Below are 27,119 nucleotides of genomic sequence, written 5' to 3' on the forward strand. Positions count from 1 at the left end.
TTGATGGTTTCACCTTGACAATCACCTAGTTTATGGTTTGGATCAATTGGAGAGTCAGCTAGTTTCACCCCTAGATTACCAGAATCTTGCAACAGATCTAAGATGTATTTCCTCTGAGAAATGAAAATCCCTTTTTGCGAACAGGCAACATCAATTCCAAGAGAAAACCGTAAGAGGCCTAAATCTTTTACCTCAAATTGAATAGCAAGAAACTCCTTCAACTTCTGAATTTCAGTTTTCCAATCACTAGTGATTACTATGTTGTCAACATACACTATTAGAGCTGCAATCATCCATTCCCCTTTCTTCACAAACAGAGTATGATTGGACTGACATTGCTTGTAATTTATCTATTGTACAACTACATGAAACCTACTAAACCAAGCTCTTGGTAACTACTTAGGCCATATAAGGACTTTTTTAGCCTACACACTTTCTATTCACTGCCTTGAGCATGGAAACTAGGATGCTGTACCATGTATACTCTTCTTCAAAATCACCATTGAAAAAGGCATTTTTGATATCCAATTGGTGAAGATCCCAATCAAGGTTATCAGCAAGGGAGAAAACGACTATGATAGAATTCATCTTCGCTATCAGAGCAAATAATTCTACATAATCCACTCCATCAGCTCTATGCTTCACTATGAAAACCCACTAACATCCTATAGGTTCTTTTCCCTCAATAATAACTACCAATTCCCATGTGCCATTTTTGTGTAAATCATTAATCTCCTCTTTCATTGCATTTATCCATTTAGGTACTAATAAAGCTTTTACCACATTTTTGGGGATAGGGACATTGTCAATGGAAGAGGGAAAGCACGAAAAGAAGGTGAGATGTTCTTGTAAGAAACAAAATGGGAAATGGGGTGTTTAGTAGTGCAAGATGTAATACCTTTCCTTTGAGCAATATGAAGGTTTAGGTCATCAATAGTAGAAGTATCAATGTTAATGGGATCAGACATATCAATGGGAATAAGAGTACTTGGTTGGATAGAATCTGGCCCCAAGGAATCCAATGGCACTGGTGGTAATAGCATTTAGATGCTCCACATCCCTTGAACTAGGCTTGCCCTTGCATTGACATAAGGAAACATGAAACTGAGGAGGATCAGGAAGGGAAGGAAGGTGAACCTGAGCATGTTTCATCGCAACCCTACTACACTCCCCTGAAGAGAAATTGAGAAATAAGGGTCACTCTCAAGAAATGACACATCCATAGAAACACGGTATTTTTGGGAGACATGATCAAAACACCAGTAACCCTTTTGAGAAGAGGGATACCCTAGGAAAACACATGGAATAGTTTGAGGGTCAAGTTTACCATGAGTGGGGGATAGATCTTAGACACAACAACACCAAAACACACATAGAGGAATAGGGAATAGGGGAATAGGGAACCTTGGGAAACAAAAGCTGATGTGGGGCCTTGTACTCTAACCATTAAGAAGGCATGTGGTTAATAAGATATGCAACTCATAAAATAGCTTCCAACTGAAAATGTTTTGGAATGTTCATATGAATAAGTAACCCACAGGCAATTTCAAGAAAATGGTGGTTATTTCTTTTTGCAACACCATTTTGTTGAGGTGTTTAAGTACAAGAGCTATAGTGAAAGGATTGACATGAAGAAAAAAACTCTGTGAGGTCACTATGGAAATTCTCTCTGCATTGTCAGATTGGAAGATTTGGATTTTGGCTTAAAATTGGGTAAAAACCATTTGTTAGAAATCTTTTACAATTTTTGGTACTTCATCCATGAACCGCATTGGATACACCCATGCATACATAAAGTAGTCATCAATGAGTGTAATAAAGTACTTATAGCCAATCTCGGAAGACAAAGTAATAAGAACCCTAACATCAAAATAAACAATATAAAAAGGAAACTAAGATTTATTATTTCTTAAAGGAAAGTGAGTTCTACATTATTTTCTTAATTGACAATTTTGACACAAATTCAATTGCTGACGCCGACTTAAATAGCTATGGAAACAAAACTTTTAAGATAAGTGACCAAGACAATTGTGCTAAATTGACCTGACTCTTAGACTTTGTGACTATAAGACTAGTCTTATTCTCTATCATATAGAGCTTGTCCACCATACAACCCCTGCCAATTGTCTTCCCTAAGGCTAGATTTTGTATGACACAAGAAGGGAAGAAGGTTATTCAACAGTTTAACGAATTTGTAATGCTACTAATAGAAAATAAGTTAATAAGCAATTTTGGGACATGTAGAACATTGGAAAGATGAAGTCCAAAAGGGAGGGAGACAATTCCTTGACTATCTATGGTGGACAAAGAGCCATTAGCTAGTCTCACCTTGTCCTTACCAAAGAGGAGATAATAGGACTGAAAGCAACTTGATGTACTAATCATATGATTCAAGGCCCCTTAATCAATTATCCAAAGAAAGTCAGGGGGATCAGAAGTCACATGGAAAGATGTGGCAAAATTACCTAATGTAGACACAAAGGAAGTCAAGGGAGTAAGGGCAAAATTATCCATCTGACGAGTTTCCCTACCATATAATTCCAAATAGTCCTGGAAGGAATTAATAATATCTTCCTCGAGATCAGAACCAAAAGAGCATTCTTGACTCATAGTATTAGTAGGTAACTGAATCTTACTCAATTCTTGAGCCCATTTCGACTTACCATGAAGATCTCAACAAGTGTCATGAGTATTCCTAGACCTCTAACAAGTGAGTGCACCATAATTTATCCTTGTCATCTGCTTTCTTTTGACACTTCCCCTCCTTAAAAGAACTTCCACCACCTGTACCTACACCTCCTTTTGCTACCGACACCATTGATTCACCCCAAAACTATTCATCAAACTTCTCCTACTCTCCTTGGGCTACACTAGGGCATACACTTCTTGGACGGGTGGAAGGTCCTTACTCCCTAGGATTTGTATCCTAATGGATTCATATACAAGATTTAGACCTAAGAGGAAAGCAAACACCCATTGCTATGAAACAAGAGTCTTGTAAGCTTTTTCATCCTCATCACACTTCTGATTCATATTCTAATAACGGTCCAACTCTTTCTAGATAGAAGTCAAATCAGAGTAATACACAGAAAGACTTCTCTCCTCTTGTTTAAAAGTAGATGATTATGTCTGTAGTTGATAAATGCTAGCATAGTGTCATTGCTCAGAATAGGTAGACTTAGTTTGCTCCTAGATTTCATAGGCTATCTCAGCCCATATGAAATTACTTCTTACTTATGGTTGCAAAGACACTAATATCCACAACATCACAATGTTGTTTTCATGGTTCCATTTGTTATGCTCTACACTTCTAGATCTAGGTTCTTTAATCTTCCCATTGATATATCCTATTTTTCTCCTTCCAGTGATATACAACTTAATCCCCTTTGACCACTCTAAATAGTTAAGCCCGTCTAGGGGAACAACAACCATCGGAAAGTTTAGGTTGTTGAAATAAAGAATACACTAGAGGTATTCAAGTCCTCAAAAGCCATAAAGGTCACTTTAGGTTGTTGAAATTCAGTAGTTTCTTATGCTTTTCTTGTTTATAATGATTAGTTTGTGTTAATGGGCCCAAGGCCCATTAGTTTATATTGTTTTTTTGGAGTTGTTTTTACGTTATGAATAGTAGACACCCCATTAAGGGCATTTTAGTCTTTGCAATTAATATTTTTTTAGTACATAAGACAATGACTGGTGCAGCAAGACCATTATTGACTTCTCATCATCTCTTCTTTTCTTTTTCTTATTCTCTTCTTACTAAAATCTTTCTTTCTCTCTTCTTTCTCACTGTTGTCAAATCAAATTATTTTTTTCTTTTATACTTGGTATCAGAGCAAGTTTTTTTTTGGGATTTTTTGAGTCTTCTATCATGCAGCCCCAGCCGACATATGGTGAGTTAGTGAGCTGATTGAAGACTTCAAAAGTGCCTAGTTCTTGGAATTTTCGTTGGATCTAGAACCCCTTGTGTCATATCTTGGGTTGATCATCGAAATCAAGAAGAATTGGAAGAGGAAGAGTCCTGATTGCAGTAAGACTCGTCAATTTACCTAGGAAAGGGTGCTCTAGATTTTTTGGATTTTCTGGTGATTTCTAAAGAGGGTAGGTTCAAATTCTGGAGTTTTCTGAGGTCTTTGGAGGGAGCAACAACCTTTTCTCCCTTTATACCTGGTCTATTTTTCCTCATCTACAATTGATTTCCTAAGCTATTCTAGGAATTATGGAGGGCAGTGGAGTTGAATACAAGACCACAAGTGAAATGGGACTAGGAGGCATAGGTCATAGTGACCCTTTAAGGGCAAGAACCATAAGTACAATTAAGTTGGATGATACAAACCACTTGGAGTGGTTCCAATTAGCAAAAATGACTATTGGTGCTCGAGAAAAATTGGAGTTGCTACTTTTATTTTCTTCTATCTGTGGATGACTATTCACGATATTCTTAGGTATACTTGATAAGATCTCATGATAAGGTACCTTCTTTGGTACAACAGTTCCATTAGATGGGGTTGTTGTAGTTTTGAGTAAAAGTGAAGGTGCTCATATCAAACAATGATAGGAAATACTTTGAGAAAAATCTGACATCATATTTATTAAAGCATGGAGTAGTCCATTAGAGTAACTGCACATATACTCCACAACAAAATGATGTTGTAGGAAGGAAGAACAAACATATCGTGGAAGTGGAAAGAAATATGGTGGTGAGTTCCCCAGCTCCAGTTTGATTTTTGGGTGATGCAATTCTCACAGTAGTCTTCTTAATTAATCAGGTACCCCCTTCTTGGATGCATTGCTATGGTCAACCTTCTTTATCTTGAGGGGGATGTTTCATGTTCCATTAAGGGAGTTTGGGTGTATTTGCTTTGCCCATATTCTTGGTCCCCACCACTTGAAGCTACACCCTAAAGCAATGAAGTGTATTCCTTGAGTATGTAGGAAATAAAAAATGGTATTGTTGTTATGGTCCATTATAAGGGAGTTGGTATAATCACCATGGATGTTGCTTTCTAAGTCCATACCTTTCTTTTCAGGAAGTCTTTCTCAAGGGGAGTGTTTTGGGGAAGGAAATGAGCAGCCCACACCACACCACTTCATGTTTCAACTCCTTTGCCTACTTCAGTGTTTGACCCACCCATTCCACTTACCTTGTCTACTCCATGACATCTTGCTTCTTATTTTTTTTACACAACTACGACAACACAGAGAGGTTGATTCCACAATAGAGGAACCTATGCCACTTCCCATTAGTGAGTTCAAATGTAAGCCCACTTGCCTTTCCTTTAAAATGATATGGTGCTTCTCAAGGCATGTACTTGAACTGCATCGATCTCCCCCTCTTGAAAAGAACTCATCCTTGAGTTTTAATAACTTCAAAAGAATAATTCACCACTATGCTTCCACTACATTTTTCTATTACTAATCCTTTGGTAGGCAATTGGTGATGTCAACCTCTAATATTGATTGAAATTCCTTCATCATGTCTCCTAGCTATTGAGACATGTTTCTTGTATTTCAAATAACTCAATTCTTCATTTAACAACCATTTTAAACTTTGAGAAAATGGCTGCCAATAGGATCTTTGTACACTTGCATGGAGAATATGTAATCAAACTCTTTTATTTGACAAATATTGTCTCCATCACTTTGAAGTTGAGCACAAATAATAGAAGATTCTTCATAAGTAATAGACTCTTGATCAACCTTTGGAAGGCTATCCCAATCATCATTATCACTTCTCCTAAGTGATAGATTCTTCATCAAATTTTGGAGGGCTATCCCAATCAATATTATCTCCACCACTTTGGAATTGATCATGAACAACAACAAACTTCTCATAAGTGATAGATTCTTCATCATGAACCTATGATGTTGGAAATCCACTAACCAAAATAGTTGTTGAAAGCCCATTAGTGAGTTCAAAGGTAGGTCCACTTGCCTTTCCTTTAAAATGATATGGTGCTTCCCAGGGCATGAACTTGAACTACATCATACTACCACCCCTCTTCCTAACACCATTGTAGGTGACCTAGACCTTCCTATTGTACTCCAAAAGTGAAAGAGAAAAATGCACAACTCATTGTATCTTACGCCATATTTCTTGTAGTGGGTCATCTCCTTCCTACTAAGCCTTCCTTTCTTCTCTTATCTCTGTGTCTATACCAAACCTGAGTACAAAACAACTATGTAGGAGGAATTGGAAACCTTGATTAAAAATCAAACATGAAAAATCTTGGATCTACCTGATGAGGAGACAATTGGTTGTAGATGGATTTATACTATGAAATGCAAGACTAATGGAAGCATAAAATAGTATAAGGCAAGGCTGGTAGCAAAAGGGTACATTCAAACTTATGGGGTAGAGTACTTGGAGAATTTTACACTACAAGGCAAGATGAGTTTAGTTTGGATCCTTTTATCTCTAGAAGCTACTTACTCTTGGCCCCTCTTCCAACATGATGTGAAGAATGTTTTTCTTAATGGATATTTGTAGAAGGAGGTGTACATGGACCTTTCAGCTAGTTTTTATAGTGGTGTGACTAAAGGAAAGGTATGTAGATTGAAAAAGTCCTTTATATGGTTTGAAACAATCATCCAGAGCTTGGTTTGATAGGTTTAGGAGTGCATTGATTGTGTTTATTTGTACTCAAACTCAGTATGATTATACTTTATTTGTGAAGAGAAGGGATCATTGGTATCAGTGTTGATAGTGTACGTGGATGATATTGTAGTCATGGGAAATGACCTGAGTGAGATTGATGCATTCAAGAAAGACTTACATGTGAGTTTGAGATTAAGGATCTTAGGAATCTAAAGTATTTTCTGGGCATTAATGTGGAAAGGTTCAAACATAAGGATCTTCATTTCCAAGTATATGTTGGACCTACTACAAAAGACAAGAAAACTTAGGGTTAAACCAATTGATAACTTGATACACCCATTGACCAGAATCACAAAACTAATGCTTTTGATTGTGAGTTAGTAAAGGATGTTGTGAGGTATCAAGGATTGATAGTTAATGTGGTGAGTCAATACATGCATGCCCCATGAGTTCAACGCCAAGAAGCCATTGATAGGATTCTTACATATCTGAAAGGACATCCAGGTAGAGGGATATTGTTTGTTGACCATGGACATTTGAAACCGGAAGCTTACATAGATGTGGGTAGGGTGCCTAGATGATAGGAGATCTACATTGAGTATGCACCCTTGTTGGAGGTAATCTAATTTCATGCAAGAGTAAGAAGCAATTAGTTGTGGCCAGGTCAAGTGTTGAAGCTGAACATGGAGTTATGTCACATGGTGTTTTAGAGCTTCTCTAGGTTCGGTCCGTATTACGAGAGACTGAAGTTGATGTAGAAGAATTGTACTATGATAATTGTTTACAATTGTTTTGTGTACTCAGGTTTAGTACCACAAGGGTACTGTTGTAATTTCTCTCTTGTTTATATTGTACGACTGGGCCAGTATAAATAATAACTCTTACACTCGCCCCTGTATTCTGGAGGGTTTTTCAGTCCACTCGACTCTACTCTCTTCTCTCTTCTCTTGCTCTTGCTCAACATGATATCAGAGCAAGTTGTCCAAGCCTGAAGGGTGGTGTCAAGCAAACCTGTTGTTCAATGTCATGCAGATGGTCTCTCCATCTCCCAGAGCTGCATCCCTCGAAATGCTGAGCTGTTGCATCCAGTTCAACCTAGAAGTTATAGTGACCTTTCATCTCCCAGAGCTGTCTCCATCGAACTCCTAATATTCAGTTCGACCTAGAAGTCTGGTTTACAGAGAGACTTCTGGGTTTACAAAGAGACTATCGTAGAGGGAGTTCTGGTTTACAGAGAGACTATCATCTGAAACAAAAAGAGGTACTTGTCATCTTCTATTCGGCTGCCCTACTAATTGTCCGTTCAGTCGATTGATGGACTGTTGATTGACTGTATTCCTTAACAAAGTTATTGTATTCAACTGTTTTCTTTTTGGTATTATGGACTATTGATCCCCCGAGGCTGATATTGTATTAATCTTATTGATTGACTGTTTGGCCACCCTATTGATCTCATTGGCTGGTTGGCTATCAGGTCTACTGATTAGGTCATTCAGACCTAGTAATGTACTGCAACTGCAGTGTTTCTTTTTTGATTCCTACAAAATCGTAGGTCATGCAGACCTGTTCTTGTATTGCAACAGTAGTGTTCAGACTTTGTTCTCAGTGAAACCGTAGGTTAGAAGGACCTGTTTCAGTACTGGAACAGCAGTGTTCTGATTTTTTTGTTCTCAATGAAACCGTAGGTCAGAAGGACATGTTCCAGTACTGCAACAACAGTGTTCTGATTTTGCTCCCAGTGAAACCGGAGGTTAGAAGGACCTGTTTCTGCAATAGAATGGGTGGGGGTGACCTATCCTTTCTTATGGCTGTTGTACCTCTTGATGGTTTAAATTACCTAGAGTGGTCAAGAGGGATCAAATTATACATCACTACAAGGGGGAAGATATGCTATATTAATGGGAGGGTAAAAGAACCATCCTCTAGGAGTGCTGAATATGATAGATGGAATCAGGAGAACAATATTGTTATGTCTTGGCTCTTGGTTTCGATGCAACCTCAAATAAGGAAGAATTTCATGTGGGCTGAAACTGCAAATGAAATATGGGAACAAGCAAAGTCTACATATTCAGAATTGTGACACTATGCCAAAATTTATCAACTGCAGGCAGCAGCATCTACTTGTAGACAGGGGGAGAGGTGTTTATCAATTTATTACTCTGACTTGACCTCTGTCTGGAAGGAGTTGGATCACTATCAGAGTGTGGATTGGAAGTGTGATGAGGATGCCAAAAAGTACAAGCAACTTGTCTCCCAGCAAAGGGTGCTTGCATTCTTACATGTTTTGAATCCTATGTATGAATCTATCAAGGTTCAGATTCTCAGCTCTAAGGATCTCCCATCTGTTCAGGAAGTCTTTGCTCTTGTACAGTCTGAAGAAAGTAGAAGAAATTTGATGAACAACCCTGGTGGGGATGCTGTTGTGTTGGTGGCAAAAGGGGGTGTCTCTACTGGTGTGGGATCTTCCTCCAAGAAAGGAGATCTCCAGAAAAAAATAGAAGATAAGGAAAAATTGTGGTGCACTCATTGCCAGAAACCCCGACACACCAAAGATACCTATTGGGATCTTCATGGGAAACCAAAATGGGCTTAAGATCTGACTAAGAAGCAAGGTTCAGAGGTGAATAAGAGGTCCAGACAGCAAGGTACAAAGAAACATCACATGGCCAACATGGCTACCCGGGAGAATCAACCCCCCATTTCTACTGTGACGCAGACACATCTCACTAGAACTCCATACACTTGAGTAAATCCCTTTGCCACTAAGCGAGCTTTATACCTTTCCACTGTTCCATCGGCCTTATGCTTGATTGTGAACACCCATTTACATCCAACTGGAACCTTTTCCATAGGAAGATCAACAAGTTCCCATGTGCCATTTTTGTGAAGGGCATTAATTTCTTTCCTTCATGGCATTTGTCCATTCAAGAACTGAAAGAGCTTCTGCCACATTCTTAGGGATAGGGACACTGTGAATAGAGGTAAGGAAAGCACAGAATGAGGGTGAAATGTTCTCATAGGAGACAAAGTTGGAAATGGGATGTTTAGTGGTGCACAATCTAACACCCTTCCTGTGAGCAATAGGACGGTCAAGATCATTAGCAGTAGAGGAATCATTTTCAATAGATTCAAGGACATCATTGGGAGCCAAAATACCTGAGTGAGTATGATCCTCCCCCGAGGAGTCTGGTGGCACTGGAGGTACAACTTTCGGATTCTCTACAGCTCTTGAATTTGGTTGGCCTTTGCAACGACAAGAAATAACACGAAAAGGCGGAGGGTCAGGGAGAGAGGTAAGCTGAACCAGTTTCTCCTCATGCCTACACTCTCCCTGAGGAGAAACAGGAAAGAAAGGCTCATCTTCAAAGAAAGAAATATCCATGGAGACATAGAATTTTCAAGAAACAGGATCAAAACAACGGTATCCCTTTTGAGTGAAGTAACCAAGAAATATGCAAGAGATAGCACGAGAATCCAATTTCCCATGAGTGGGAGATAGATTTTGGACAAAACACCGGCAACCAAAGACACGAGGAGGAATAGAAAGAAGAGGAGCCTTAGGAAAGAGAAGTTGATGTGGGGCTTTGTACTCTAACCGGCGATAGGGCATACGGTTTATAAGGTAAGTGGAACAAAGAACAGTTTCAAGCCAAAAACGTTTGGGAACATTCATATGAAGTAGTAAACCCTGAGCCACTTCAAGGAGATGTCGATTCTTCTGTTCGGCCATATTATTTTGTTGTAGCGTGCAGGCACAAGAGCTACGGTGAAGGGAACCACGCGAAGCAAAAAACTCCATGAGGTCACTATGAAAAAATTCTTTTGCATTGTCTGATTGAAAATTTTGAATTTCCGTTTGAAATTGAGTGAAGACCATTCACTGAAAATCTTGAATGATTTTTCGTACTTCTTCCCTGGTTCGCATCGGGTATACCCAAGTATATCTAGAATAATCATCAATGAGGGTAATGAAATACTTGTAGCCATTCTCAGATGATAAAGTAACAGGGCTCCATACATCAGAATGAACAATGTGAAAAGGAGATTCAGATTTACTATTTCTTTGAAGAAAATGAGTTCTACAATATTTACTTAATTGACACGTTTGACAAAAAAAATCAGAAACAGACATTGACTCAGTTCTGAGAATACAACTTTCAAAGACTCAAATGACAAATGACCAAGACGACAATGCCATAAATAGACTTTTTTCTTACAGGACTGACTCATAGACTCTGTAACATGAAGGCCGGCCTTATTCTCCAACATGTAAAGTCCATCAGCCATACGTCCCCTACCAATCGTCCTCCCCGAGGCCAGATCCTAAATCACATAATGAGAAGGGAAAAAAGTCACTGAGCAATTCAAGGAATTAGTAACACTACTAATAGAGAACAAATTAATGGGAAATTTTGGAACATGAAGGACATCAGAAAGGGTAAGACCAAGAGGAAGAGAGAGATTTCCTTGACCAACTATGGAAGTGTATGATCCATCGGCTAGTCTCACCTTGTCTCTTCTAGAAAGAGGGTGATAGGTTTGAAATTAAGAGGACGTACCAGTCATGTGTTTTGACGCTCCAGAATCAATGATCCATGGAGAGTCAGGGGTGTGAGAAGCAACATGGAAAGCAGTGGCAGGGTTACCTAACTTTTGCCCCTGTTGCCAAGATGAACTCCATGATTGTCCTTTTCTCTCTTGCGACTAATCTGGATTGGGATTTACACCAGCTTGACATCAAGAATGCATTCTTGAATGGTGACCTTGAAGAGGAAGTTTACATGATTCAACCTCTTGGTTTTCTGGCTCAAGGCAATGAACAGAAAGTGTGCAAGTTGAAGAAGTCCTTATATGGGATGAAACAATCACCAAGAGCTTGGTTCAGCAGATTCCATGTGGTAGTTCAGCAGAAAGGATACAGGCAATGTCAATCAGATCACACATTGTTTGTGAAAAGAGGAGAAGGTAAAATTGCTGCTCTAATTGTACATGTGGATGACATAATTGTTACTGGTGACTAGGAGGATGAAATTCAAAGGTTGATGTTTTTTCTTGCCACTCAGTTTGAAGTGAAGGATCTAGGACCTGCCAGGTACTTCTTTGGAATTGAAGTCGCTCGATCAAAGAAGGGTATCTTCATTTCTCAAAGGAAATATGTCCTAGATTTACTTCAAGACACTGGGAAGATAGGGGTGAAGCCAGTTGACTCTCCCATTGACCCCAACCATAAATTAGGTGACAGCCGTAGTGAACCTCTCAAGGATGTGAAACAGTTTCAGAGGCTTGTAGAGAGATTGTTATACCTTTCTATGACTCACCCAAACATTGCATATGCTGTTGGTGTCCTCAGTCAATTCATGCATGCTCCTAGGTCCTCTCATCTTGAAGCAACAGAGAGAATCCTCTAATATCTAAAGAAGTATCCAGGTACTAACTTGTTATTTCAAAAGCACGGACATTTGAAAGTTGAAGTTTATACAGATGCAGATTGGGTTGGATCAGTGACAGAAAATCTACTAGTGGCTATTGCACCTTTATAGGAGGGAACCTTGTTACATGGAGGAGTAAAAAGCAAAATGTGGTGGCTAGATCCAGTGTTGAAGCTGAATATCGTGCTATGGCCCATGGGGTTTGTAGAGAAACTTATGTGGGCTCCACAGTTGTGGGGCCACTCTGTCTGTAGGGTAGAATGTACCTAGTCTATTTGTTATGTCTTTCTGTTATTCTAGTTCTGTTATTCTAGTTGTTATTTACTTTTCATTTTTATATTGTTAATTGTTATGATGTAAACACCAAGGGCAGATGTGTCCTTTCCTACAACTAGCATAACATATAAATATTAAGTTGAAGTGGCGGCGGCAAATTTAATTTAGAATCTGTCCTTCCTTTCAAACCTGTGTTCTACTGCTCTCTCACTAATCTTTCTCCTCTTTCTTCTTCACTTTCTCTTCTATTCGAACTTGAAATTCCAAGACTTATAGCAGTCTTGATCATCTTCATGGTATCAGAGCCAAGTTAGGGTTTCTTATGTGAGTCTAATACCAGCCGACCACATGAGAATCTCCTAGGACTAGAAGCTGAAAAGGTGGAGTTCGCAGACTGATTCTTGGAGATCGCCAGAAGTGCTAGCAGCTGTTGGAAGTTTTGTTATGGTTGCAGAGTATTGGTGGTCAGGAAGGATAAGAGAAGACTAGGGTTCGGGTAACCCTAGAAGGCAGTGAACAATTCTTTTCTTGTAAGTCATTTACTTTTCTAAGAAAAGATAGGATGGACCTATCTGGAGAGGAAGGCTGAACCATTCTAGGTTTTCATCTCTTTGATTCACTAGGGTTTTACAACAAACCCTACTGTTTTGTTGTGATTAAAACCCTACTGGTTTACACCGAACTATCTCAGCCTTGTTTCTTTCTGCACTAGAGTTTGAAAGTGATATTGCGGCAAGCCCTAGTGCTGGACTGAACCTTGCGATCTACCTAGAACTATCAAGTTTATTGTTGGCATTGATCAGATTCTAGGGTTTCATATTAACCCTACTACAAGTCTATCTATACAATACTGATTAGATTGTGCAACTGAATTGATCACTTTAAGGACTGATTAAAACCCTAATTCTGCAAAGGCAAATCAGACCTCCTTCTAAGCTGTTTTTCAGAGTATTTTGGGGTTTTCGAACTCTCATAAAGGGGTTAGAGCTCTACGGACAGCTACTGTTGTGTTTGTTAGTTGGTTTCATATCAAAGTTATCCCAGTTGTGCACATACACTGTGAATACAAATCAGGCCTATACTGTTTTTGGTTGTGATTGGTAGTCCAAGTGCGGTTTTAAGACTTGACCGAGATGGAGTTTAAAAATCAGGCAGAAGGCAACTTTGGGAGCATCAGTTATGGTAGTGTCTCTGAGATGGGTGGTCAGATTACAACCGTAAATTCAGGTACTCTAGCTTCAGCCTACCATGCCTTAGCTCCAGGTACAACTAAACCTTGTTGGGTAATAGATTCAGGTGCATCCGACCACATGACTAGCTTGCCTTCACTATTTACCTCTTACCATTTGTCATCTGGTAGGGATAGAGTATCTATTGCTGATGGCTCCCTGGTTCCTATTTCTGGGAAGGGGGACATTAAGTTATCAGATACGATCTCCTTGTCTTCTGTCTTACATGTTCCTAAGCTTGATACTAACCTCCTTTCAATCAGTAGTATTACCAAACACATGAACTGCTCAATAACTTTCTTCCCTGACCGGTGTGTTTTTTAGGACCTGGAGACGAAAAAGGTGATTGGGACTGGCTGTGAGACGAATGGGATCTATCTGCTCGGGGAGAGTTCTCGTCGGGAAGAGTCAGTGGGTAAGAGGTCACTTGTTTCCCAGAGTGCGAGTTCAGTTATGCTTTGGCATAACCGATTGGGTTATTTGTTTTTTCAATCCTTAAAGAGTTTGTTTCCTACTTTGTTTGAGTTTGTTGAGTTGTCCCAGTTGCAATGTGAAAGTTGTGAGTTTGCTAAACATTGTAGAAACTCTTATTCATAGAGTAATAAAAGGAGTAATCGTCCTTTTGATCTTGTGCATACGGATGTTTGGGGGCCATATCACATTCCTTCTATGGGTGGGTACAGATATTTTTTGTTATTTGTTGATGACCATACCAGGTTTTCTTGGGTTTATCTTATGCGTTCACGAGATGAGGTTCCCGCCCTGACCCAAAACTTTCACCAAATGATCCTAACCCTGTTTGATGCCAAGATTAAAGTTCTTAGATCTGATAATGCAAAGGAGTACTTTGCTAAGTCATTGGCATCTTACCTTCTTACTCATGGGGTTATCCATCAGAGCTCTTGCCCTCATACACCTCAGCAGAATGGGGTTGCAGAAAGGAAGAATAGGCACATCTTGGAGGTGGATAGAAGTCTTATGTTTACCTCCAATGTCCCTATTCACTTCTGGGGTGATGCTATCCTCACGACGGTCTATCTTATTAATCAGATTCCTTCCCGGGTTCTTGATTTGCGATCTCCTTTTTCCCTTCTATACCCACATGAGGAGTTGTTTTCTATTCCCCTTAAGACATTCGGTTGTACCTGCTTTGTTCAGCTTCTCGGACCCCATCACTCCAAGTTTGAACCCAAGGCCTCCAAATGCATTTTCCTTGGTTATGCACGAACTCAAAAGGGGTATTGCTACTATGATCCTGTCTCAGGGAGGAAGTTCGTCTCCATGGATGTCACTTTCTTTGAGGAGACACCCTATTATCCTCGGGTTTCTCCTCAGGGGGAGAGCAGGGGGAGAGCAGTGAGAGTAGGGGTTTAGGTCCATGTCTTCAGGGGGAGAGCAGTGAGAGTGGGATAGTTCCTTTACCTATTCCATTGGGTGATGAGAGCTGCAATGGTGAGGGTGGCCAGAGGGATCAGGAGTTGAGGGGGAGCTGCAATGGTGAGAGTGGCTAGAGGGATCAGGAGTTGAGAGTCTATCACAGGCGATGCAGGTAGGTTGATCCCGATCATCAGCAGTCCAGGCCAGCTCCAATCTCATCTGCGGCTCCAGGTCCAGGCATTATAGTCCCAGGACCCACAGAGACTTCTTCTAGTTGCCATTTCACCTCCTACAGATGACCTTGATCTTCCGATTGCAGTTCATAAAGGGAAACGACATTGTACCACATCTACAGCCCACTGTATTTCCCATTTTTTATCCTATGATCGCCTATCTCCTACCTATAGGTCCTACCTTAGTTTCATTTCCAATGTCCCTATTCCAAGAATAGTGCAAGAGGCCCTATCAGTCCCGGAGTGGAGAGGTGCAATGCAAGTTGAAATGGATGCCCTGTTGAAAAATAATACCTGGGAGCTAGTTGACTTGCCTAAAGGAAAGAAACCAGTTGGATGCAGATGGGTATTTACTGTAAAGCACAATGCGGATGGTTCCATTGAGAGGTACAAAGCTCGGCTAGTTGCAAAAGGGTTCACTCAGACTTATGGCATAGATTACTTGGAGACGTTTGCCCCAATAGCCAAGATGACCACCATTTGGGTTCTATTATCTCTTGCAGCAAGCCACACTTGGCTTTTGTACCAAATAGATGTTAAAAATGCCTTCCTGAATAGGGACTTGTAGGAAGAGGTTTACATGCAGTTGCCTCCTGGATACTATGATATAGAGACAGGTAAGAAGGTTTGCCGGCTCAATAAGGCATTGTATGATTTGAAGCAGTCACCTAGAGCTTGGTTCGACAGATTCAGACTAGCTCTTGGGAAGTTCGGTTATGTACAGGCCCAGTCAGATCATACACTGTTCATCAAGAGGGTGGAGTCTTCACTAACACTACTTACAGTATATGTTGATGATATTGTGGTGACAGGAAATGACAACCATGAGATTGAGTCCCTCAAACAGCTCCTTCATCAAGAGTTTGAGGTGAAAGATCTGGGTCCACTATGATATTTTTTGGGTATTGAGGTTGCTAGATCTAAATAGAGGATCTTTGTCTCATAGAGGAAATATGTTTTAGATCTGTTGGCTGAAACTGGAAAGCTGGGTGTCAAACCTGCAGATACACCCATTGAACAGAACCACAGGATTAGTGCAGAGAGTGGAGAGCTGCTTGAAGACAAAGTTATGTTCTAGCGGTTAGTGGGAAAGCTCCTATATCTGTGCCTCACTCGGCCAGATACCAGTTATGCAGTTAGTGTTGTCAGTCAGTACATGCATTCTCCTAGAACCACACACCTTCTAGTAGCAGAAAGAATACTAGCATACTTGAAGAGATGCCCGAGTAGAGGTATACTGTTCAAGAACAATAACCACATGAAGGTGAAGGTCTATACGGATGCTGATTGGGCTGGGAGTGTTGATGACAGACGATCTACCTCAGGATATTGTGCCCTTGTGGGAGGAAACCTTGTCTCCTGGAGAAGTAAGAAACAAAGTGTTGTCTCCCGGTCTAGTGCTGAAGCAGAATACAAGTCCATGACCAACGGAGTGGCTAAAATCCTATGGCTAAGATCTCTACTTGAGGAGTTGGGTATTGAGTATGAGAAGCCTCTTATGTTGTATTGTGATAATCAAGCAGCCATTAATATAGCACATAATCCAGTGCAGCATGACAGAACCAAACACATTGAAGTTGACCGGCATTTTGTACGAGAGAGGGTCTCATCTCAAGAAGTATGCCTCCCTTACATCACTTCCAGTATGCAACTAGCAGATATCCTCACTAAAGCCGTATCAAGAAAGAAGCTAGAAGCGGATCTATCCAAGTTGGGAATGATAAACATTTACTCCCAACTTGAGGGGGAGTGTAGAGAAACTGGTGTGCTGTGGGGCCACTCTGTCCGTAGGGTAGAATGTACCTAGCCTATTTGTTATGTTTTTCTATTATTCTAGTTGTTATTTACTTTTCAGTTTTATATTATCAAGTGTTATGATGTAAACACCAAGGGCAAATGTGTCCTTTCCTGTAACTAGCATAACATATAAATATTAAGTTGAGGTGGCGGTGGCAGATTTAATTTAGAATCTGTCCTTCCTTTCAAACCTGTGTTCTACTGCTCTCTCACTAATCTTTCTCCCCTTTCTTCTTCACTTTCTCTTCTGTTCGAACCTGAAATTCCAAGACTGATAGCAGTCTTGATCATCTTCAGGGTTGCTGAAGGCATGTGGATAAAGAATTTGTTGGGTGAGTTGGGTTTCCCAGTGACCAAACCTATAACTCTATTTTGTGATAACTAGGCGGCTATAAACATTGCTGCCAATCCGGTGCTACATGATAGAACAAAACACATCGAAGTTGACAAACATTTTATCAGAGAGAAAGTTATCACAGGTGAAGTGTGTACTCCCTATGTCACTTTTGAAAACCATCTTGCAGTCATCTTTACAAAGGGTTTAAACCTTTCCAGACATCATGATCTTTGTGACAAGTTGGGCATGATTGATATCTATGCTCCAACTTGAGGGGGAGTGTTGACAGTTGTTTTGTGTACTCAGGTTTAGTACCACAAGGGTACTGTTGTAATTTCTCTCTTGTTTATATTGTATGACTGGGCCAGTATAAATAATAACTCTTACACTCGCCCCCTGTATTCTGAAGGGTTTTTCAGTCCACTTGACTTTCCTCTCTTCTCTCTTCTCCTCTCCTCTCTTCTCTTGCTCTTGCTCAACTATAATCAAGCAACAATTAACATGGCTCATAACCCAGTTCAGCATGATAGAACATATAAAATAGAGGTGGATAGATATTTCATAAGAGAAGAGTGACATTTAGAGAAGCGTGCCTACCATATGTTGCATCTGATTTACAACTATCTGATGTTCTTACAAAAGGAGTTGCAATGATAGACCATAGAAAATAGAGGTGGACGGACATTTTATAAGAGAAGAGTGACATTTAGAGAAGCATGCCTATCATATGTTGCATCTGATTTACAACTAGCCAATGCTCTCACAAAAGGAGTTGCAAGAAATAGACTTGAGCATGATCTACACAAGTTGGGAATGTGTGACATCCACTCCCAACTCGAGGGGGAGTGTTGAAATTCAGCATTTTCTTATGGATAATCATTAGTTAGTGTTATTGGGCCCAATGCTCATTAGTTTATGTTTCTTTGGAGCTGTTTCTATGTTATGAAACAGTAGCTGCCCCATTAAGAGAATTTTAGTTTTTGTAATTAATCTTTTTTATGAGTATATAAGATACGAGTGGGGTGTCCAGATCATTATTGGCTTCTCCCCATCTCTTCTTCTCCTCTCATAAGATCTATCTCTTTCTCTCTTTTTTCTCATTGTTCTCAAATCAGAAAATTGTTTTTTCTTTTCTACACTCATCACAAGAGGACAGAAAAGCACTGTAGTTCAAAACCAGAAAGGAAAAAAATATTATTATTACTATTTTATATTTTGTTCTCAGTCCACACACAGTATGATTTCTGGAAAACATATACAGCATCAGATAATAGTAGAACAATCACCAAAATCACCACCTGGGAAAAAAAACTGGCCCTACAGCAAGCACAAGTCATCTCCTGACCTACGAATACACAACAAAGGATCACACAATCCACAAAAAACTGAAAAAATAGGTTCTAAACCCTTCACATTTAATCACACGAGCCTGTTACAGGTTGTTCTTGGTACACAACCAAGAACAAAAGGAAAGAAGGTTGAAAAAGACTCTCAAACCTGTCCGATTAGTATTCTCAAGTTTCTTTGAGAGAAAGCAGCAAAAAAGGAAAGAATCACTAAAGCTATTATAGTAGAAAGAGGAGAAGAGAAGAGAGGAGAAGAGAAGAGAGAAGAAAAGAAGAGAGGAAGAATAAGAGGCCAAAAGTTGTACTGGCAGCGCCAGCACTAGATTATATACAAGGATGACCCGAAATAAAAGAGAGAAATTTCAATAGTTCCCTTGTGGCACTAAATCTGAAAAAAGTACAGCATTTTCAAAAAAAAAAAAAAAAACTGTAATGCATTACTAGCCTCTTCTCCATCAGCTTCATCTGCATGTTCATTTAGTAACTTTTCAAAAATAGTTTTCTATCTTTTTCTAGAATATCAGATAGTATTTTTGTGGTTATGGACAGATTTTTGAAGATGGCTAAGCAAATGGACCTAGATGAGGTAGTGGCCATGGATCTTGGAAGGTCCAAAGGAAAGGAGTAAATATGGTGACACTAGAAGGCAAGTGATCTCAGAGTCAAATATCTCTTTTTTCTAATGTTTGATTCTGCTGTGAAACTATGTATTTATAGGCAGTTATGGAGGCTTCTTCTAAAAAATTCCACTCCCTGACTTCTAGAACAATCAGCTCGTGTGCCTCAACTGAAAGATTCTTTAAAACATGTAGCCATGTCACTGTGGCCTGTTACTAATTGACTCACATGGGGATCGTGCTACTGAACGAGTGTTGTTTTCAGCCCCACACCATCTCTCAAACATGCCTGCTTAGGTCAAACAACCTGTTTTGCATGTCCACTAATTCGAGACTATGGCATTTTTGTTTGTCCATGCTTTACAAGCTCACTTTGTTCCATGTAATAGAACACATGATGCAACTAAGTTTGCTGATTTCTTTCTTCAAGGAAGTTTGATATCATGGAGTACCCACTACTATTACTTTTAACAAAGATTCTAAATTTAAGCGCACCTTTTGGAAGCTCCTTTGGCAGAAACTTAGTACTAAGTGATGCAAGAGCATGTGAGGCCCACATGTAACCCTGCTAGCAGTGGATCCCTAGGGAGGCCAAGTTAGCTATTCAGCATTGCTTCTTATTTTCTTGAGTTATGTAACTTGTATGGACTTTATAGTTGCTTGTTAGTGTCCTAATCTTTTATCTTTAAGTTGAGTCATGTGATTGTCATGTGAATCACTTAAGTGGGGGTATTTCTGTCAAACTGTGTTAGGGCGTCACTTTGCTTGGAGGCAATTATAGAAGGCTCATATCATGTTTGTAAAAGGATCTTTTTGCTGCTTTGAAACCCTAAAGACTTGTACTATCCACTGAATTGGAGATTTCAGCCCTAAAAGTGGGGTGTTCGGTGTTCCTTGTTCAAGCTTCAACTATACTGTTCACCTCAAGATTTTCAACAATTCTAGTTGCTGTTTTCTACTGTTTTTTACATTTTGCTGCATCACTAAGCTTCAATTTAATATTCCATATCACCGCCAAACTAATGAACAAGCTAAATTTGTCAACGGAACTTTGGGGAACATGCTCAAAGCCCATGTGAAGATTTGGAAAATGTAGGATTTATCCCTGCCAAATCTAGAATTCGAGTTCAATTGCTTAAAAAATAGGATCACTAATCTTCCCCTTTTGAAGTAGTCTTTGGGAGGAATCCTTAGAAACCACTAAACCATATTCCTCTTCCTGGTTTCAAGCACCACAACAAAAAAGCTGAAGATGTCATTGTAAAACTGAAGGCAATTCATGAGCATGAAAAGGACAATATTGAGAAAGCTATGCTAGAATCTAGATACAAGGCGCAAGTAGATAGGCATCAGACAAAATTAAATTTTGACGTGGGAGATGAAGTATAGGCATGTCATTCTAAAGAAAGGTATCAATCTGGTGATTATAACAAATTAAAGCCCAAGAAACTTGCATGATTGTAAAGAAAATGGGAGCAAATTCATGTAGAGTTTAATTACCTTCAGAAATTAAAATTAGTGATACTTTTAATGTTAAACATTTATCATATTATAATGGGGGATATGAATTAGAAAGCTCAAGGATGAGTTGTTTGCAAGAGTGGGTGAAGGAGAAAGAATAATGAAGGGGTCAAAGTTCATTAGTCAATTCAGGTCATCAGTATTCAGTCCAATTTCTGTCCACTTAGCTTCACATGAAGGAAACAAGTTGTCACCTTAGGCTGCCCTTTACATTTTCAATGGATACAGTTCTGAGCATAATGGGTTCTTATTCTATGACCCAAACAAACAAAGGAATTATGTCTCCACCCGTGTTGTTTTCTTAGAAAACTTATCCTATCATCATTCTGCGTCTAAATCCTTTAAGAGTCTTACTTCTATTATATGTAACTTTGATGTGTTAGACTCTTCTATGGCTTGGTCAGTGCCACCATTGATTGTTTTTCAAAGAAGGAAAAAGTCGGATCAATTTGAACCCTCTCCTCTAACACTAGCAGTGGATAGTCCTAATCTTGAATCTACACCTCAGGTATCCAATCTTGATCCTTCCTTTTCTTCTGTTCCTTCTAGTTAAACTTCTACACCTCATCATTTTCAGCGTGTTTCTAGATTCCCCAAATAGATATGGTTTGTTGTCAACCTCTAGCTCGCTTTTCTCTTCTCTTGATGCAGTTGACATTCCTACTACTTGCCAGAAAGCTCATAGTACATCACGTCGAAGAGAGGATATGGATGCTGAAATTCAAGTATTTATATATATATATATATATATATATATATATATATATATATATATATATGTCTGCAGACCTCTCCTTTCAGCAAAGGTATTTATCTAAATTTTTCCTTTTTTTCTTGCATTTTTAAATTTCTTTTGATTTAAAAAATAAAGCTGTACACTATTTTCAAAATATTATATTATTAGAGAAAGAGAGGGCATTAATGAGAGAGAACTATTATATTAATAAAGAAAGAGAGAGGGACGTCAGAGTTTTTCAAAGCCTCTCATAATAATGCATGTTATAATGTGCTAATGAGAGAACTATTATATTAATAAAGATATTTAAGGGAGAGAGGGAGTGGGGGAGAGGGAATAGTAATATAACATAATACAGTAAGGGTCTGTTTGGTTCCCTAGTATATAGATGCCTAGAATTTGAATTAGAATGGCCAACTGTTTGTTTCACATGAATGGGGTTCCGATTCCCATTTTTGGCGTAATGGGATTCCCATCCTAGAATATGTTAAGGAGGAACTCATGACAAAATATCCCCCAAACCCTAATATTAGGTAGGTGGCATTTGGCAAGTCTTTCCACGTGGTCTTTTGGGCTTCGACAAGCTTGAAAGACCTAAAATTGGTCTTTTTCCATTTGGTAACCAAAAGCCAGAAGGATGAGAAGGCGTGCACAGAAAGACCCCAAAAGGCTGAGAACGCTGAATTTCAAGAAGCTTCAAATGAAGCTTTTGGGTCTTTCTGCATGATACATAGCCTCTAAACGCATTTTTAAAAGCCTGGAAGACCAAGCCACTTACCAAACAGTCTTTGTCTTTAAAGACAAGACCCCAAAAGCTCAGTATGTCTTTTGGCCATCTGGGTTGCTAAAAGATCTATCTAAAAGGACTTCCCAAATAACACCTTAATAAAATACTAAAATATTAATAAAGTATTAACAAAATGCTAGTAAAATAGTAATAAAATAATAGCATTATAATAAAATATTAATAAATTAATAATAACAAACAAAGGCACATGTATAAATAAAATATTAATACAATATTAAAGTAATAATAATAAAAATTAAATAATAATTAAGTAGAAAACATGTAAGTGACAGGAGAAAAACATGTGGAGTACAGTTTCCTCATCTGACTTGCACATGTACAGTAACTAGCCAAGAAAAACCCCCTACTTTTTAGATGATCTATTGTGAGGACACTATCCATTGTAGTCAACCAGGCAAAAGCTTCAATTCTTGGGGGAACTGGGTTTCCCCATATTCCACTCATTTGATCATTAACTACACTGTCCTTGATGAGGTCCATGTAAAATGATTCCACTGCAAATTTTCCATTACCGCACTCCTTCCACCACTGACCATCTTCACTAGTTGTAGAGATTCTGGTTTGCTCCAATCTGTCTAGCAAATTAACGCATTCCTCCAACTCTTGGTCACGCAAAGGTCTTCTAACTTCGGAACCCAAACCACCTTCTCACCACTAACTTCATAACATTGGGCCACAGAGACCTAATGATCAGTCAGCCTGTACAATCTTGGGCACAAATTACACAATTTCCCAACCCCAATCCAATCATCCTCCCAAAACCTCACTCTAGGTCCAGCTCCTACATTAAAACTAACCAGGCCTCTAAAATCCTGGTCAAAACTCATTATACCTTTCCATACACCCACCCCATTGGATATCTCCCTTGGTTCCCACCCAAATCTCACCACACCATACTTCCCTACCACCACTCTTCTCCATAATGAATCCCTTTCCTTTTCTAGCCCAAACCTCCATAAAGCTTTCGTCCTACAAATTTTCTCCCACCTTACCTTACTAGATGAAACTTCCTTGGACCCTTTGCCCCTTCCCATAGAAAGTCCCTATGATTTTTTTTTTTCCATCTTATCAGCTACAAAAGTTGATATTTTCAATAGTGAGAGGTAATAAGTAGGTAGACTTTGAATCACACTTCTTATGAGGGTGATTCTGCCCCCCCAAAGAGAGATATCTTGCCTTCCAGTTTTCCAACCTCATTTCCACTCTCTCAATGAGAGGTTTCCATGTGCTTGCTGAGCCAAATTTAGCCCCAGTTGGGAGTCCTATGTAAGAAAAAGGGAGCTCCACTATTCTGCAATCTAAGACTGCCACAAACATTGACATCTCTTCTTGATTGATCTCTCCAACTGCAATCAGAATACTCTTCTCCAGGTTCACCTTCAAGCCTGTTAGCAGTTCAAAATTTGCTAAGACTCCCCTTAGGTTCAGAACTTGATCCTCCACTGAATCTAGAAATATGAGGGTGCCAATTTCAAATTGCAGATGTGAAATGCATGGTCCCTTTGTCCCTACACTAAATCCCCTAACCATCCTTCCTGGACACCCCTCTTCAATAACAGATTTAGGGCTTCCATCACTAAAACAAATAACAGAGGGGACAAGGGATCCCCTTGTCTCAACCCCCTACATATATGAAAGAAATCCGAAGAAATCCCATTAAGGATCACAGAGAAAGAGACTAAAGAGATACAGCCATACATCCAACCCCTCCATGGGACAGGTGAACCTGTCCCTATCCCAAGCCCAGACAAATATTATTATGCTTAGGGTGTGGGCAGGGATGGGCTACACAACCTCTAAAATTGTCAATACAGTATCAAAATCTTGCCTGAGATCTTTTATACTTTTGGTTCTTAATGAGGGTAGCTCATCCCCCATAGCTCCTTCGAATTCAATATTAATAATTTTTATTTAAAAATAGTTAAAAATCCAAAAATAATGCATGCATGGATTGTGCTTAGTTTTGGTTCAGTCTAATTACAAATTTCATATTGCTCTTAGGGGTGCAACTTAGGGGGTTGGGTCAGGTTGAGGATCAACCAAAGCCCAACCTGGTCTTAAACCTTGAGCAAGCTATAGATTAATTGAAAAAAGTTAAATCTATAGATTAATTTAATTATAACATTTAATCATTAATAGAATAAAATAAATAAAATAGAACACTAACGGATAATATGAAAAAAAATTATTTATTAAGTAATTATCAAGAATTTATTATTTTTCTTAAAAATTATTAATATAATTAAGATAAATTACTAAATATTTTTTTGTAAGAAATTACTAAAATTATTAATATAATATTTTTTGATAAGTAAATAAAAATTTTGTCAAGGAAAAAAGGAGATTACACATTAAGGGTGGAAAGTCATCACCCAAATATTAATTAAAATTATTAATATAATTACCAGTTTCCATTGTTTCACTTTTCCTTGATAAGTCCCATGCACTGCATGGGTCCCCTCTACTGTACTTATTGTTAGTAGTAAATGGGTTTCTCTATGAAGATCAAGTCCAATAGTTTAACAAACTGATATAAAGTCTACTTGGCATCTCAGGGATAAAATTAGAGTATGGCGTGGATTGTGAAGAAACCTTTTCTCCAGTCGCTAAATTGACATCATTCTGGGTTCTTCTTTCTCTTACATCTGTTCAGGCTTGGATTATCTCACAGATGGATGACAGGAATGCTTTCCTACATGGACATCTGAAGGTGACTTTTGTACATGAGACCCCCTCCAAGGTAAGGTATTGCAGTGACAAGTCTATTGTTCATAAGTTGAAGAAATAATTGTATGGGAACAAGCTCCGAGACCTTGGTATGAACATGCCAAGAAAATAATTACTGGAGCTGCCATGATTATTGCCTATTTATCCACACTAGTGACTCTGGCAATGCATTCATATCCTCATGGTTAGATACTAAAGAGTAGAAATACACCAGAGACCTTATCAATTTGGCAAATTGGACTGATTGCAAACAAGTTGATACACACCTTTAGAACACAATGCCAAGTATTCTAAAGATGATGGACCTCCCCTTGAAGATCCTACTCTACTTTTATCTATAAGCTAGATAATTAACACTGTCTTGAAATATGAATTTAACAACTGGTAGTTAGATAGAAACTATAAATATTGAAAGGTGGAGAAGAAAATTTCTTGGCATGCTAGAAAATAAATACCTGAATCTGACTCGTTTGAAGACTCTGGTCCCATTCTTACGTGGAACAAGGGTTACATACACACCAGGTTCAAATTGTTCAGTCACCTCTGATGTTGATGGTCTTGAGCCATTTTCCATACTTTGCGGAGGAGCAGCCTCATTGACATCAGAAACAGATGGTCTATTACCATCCTCACCTTCAGTACCATCCATCCTTTGGTCTTGCATGCTAGCAGAGGATTCATCAACCATGAGAGTATTGTCAAGCATACTTTGTTGTTCAGAATCTAAAATGCCAGTAGGTGAGGAAGAGGAAGCTTCTGATGCCTGACTTCCATCTGTTTTCAGCAAAGCTTCTATCTGAGAATGCATAGCTTTGATGTCTGTACTGTCATAAACCTCAGAAGGTAACTTCTCTGACATTTCTTTCAGCTGAAAAAATGAAGAGAAAAAATGGTATAACTAGCATTAGTGAATGTCATAAAAAAAAGAATATACAAGAAGACACATATCATGTAGAACTTCCTGCATGTACAATACATTCTTAACAAATGGCTCATTTCAAAGAAGATGAATAGAAAGGTAAAATAAATATAAAGTACTGAATAGTATTTCTAAAAGATAATATTAATGATATAAAAGCAGTATCAAGTTATACCATCATACATTCAAGGTGCTCTAGGTAAATTATATCTGGACTATATATATAATTCAATATCTTTTTTTCAAAATATTTTAGGGTCTGTATTCATTTCAAGGAATTTGGTTTAAGAGTAAAGGAGGATTTGATGATTGGATTATTGGCTTACTATTCTGATATGACTAACTTACTAAAGCCATTATAATTTAAAATAAAAAGAATAACGCAGAACAAATGATATGCTGTTTCCCTGTCAAACCCACATATTATGCAGTGCTTGGCTTGAACTTGAATCCCTCTTTTGACCAGATTGTCTCTGCTGAGATATCTGTCTGACAGAGCAGTCCACAATAAAAAAGGTGCCCTAGAAGGGACTTGTTCTCTGAGAATTTATTAGCTGAATGTAAAAAGATTTAGCAGACAACCTTCTTGGTTTTTCCCATCTCCAACACCTTTTATCTTCTTGGTCCAGCTTTGGGCAATTACTGTTTAGGATTTTGAGGAGAGAGGTTAGCTCCTATATTTCCTGGTCATTCAAATTTATCCAAAAAGTAGGGCACCAATACACACCCCCATTCAGCACATTATAAGAATCCACCACCCTGGCATCCCTGTTATCACATAGTATGAGTAGGGAGGGGAGCCTCTCCATCAAGGCCCTATCTTCATACCTTACATCTCTCCCGAAACAAACTCTATCTTATCTCCAAATCCCACCTTCAGCTGTATTCCGTGAATAAAAATGGTGTAGTATCTTCCAATGCCCTTCCAAATTGAGCAACCATAAGAGCCCTTGATGATACCTAGGTCCCAATTGAAGTTTCTAGAACCAAAATTCTCCGTGATGATTTTCCTCCAAAGCTGGTATGGTCTAGAACTGAATCCTCAGAACCATCTCGCTAATAGTGTTGTGCTCATCTCCCTTGTGTTTTTAACCCAAACCTCCAGTTGCTTCAAGTTTACACACTTGTACCCAATCCACCAAATGTATTTTATCCTTTTCTTGCTAGCC

General features: G+C 38.9%; 1 protein-coding gene across 4 annotated transcripts in view; it reads right to left on the reverse strand.

Moving 5' to 3' along the window:
* LOC148871462 (PH, RCC1 and FYVE domains-containing protein 1-like) overlaps positions 1-27,119 on the reverse strand; it is an 80,191-nt gene that overhangs the window by 8,756 nt on the left and 44,316 nt on the right. For all 4 annotated transcript variants that reach the window (XM_088973736.1, XM_088973733.1, XM_088973735.1 and 1 more), the window contains one exon: positions 25,487-25,899. In XM_088973736.1, coding sequence (XP_088829862.1) covers positions 25,487-25,899 — 413 coding nt within the window. The remainder of the gene's footprint in view (positions 1-25,486; positions 25,900-27,119) is intronic.

This window comes from Nelumbo lutea, chromosome 2 (assembly GCF_056320005.1).
Source record: "Nelumbo lutea isolate HS-2025 chromosome 2, American lotus-T2T, whole genome shotgun sequence".
NCBI classification, from domain to species: Eukaryota; Viridiplantae; Streptophyta; class Magnoliopsida; order Proteales; family Nelumbonaceae; genus Nelumbo; species Nelumbo lutea.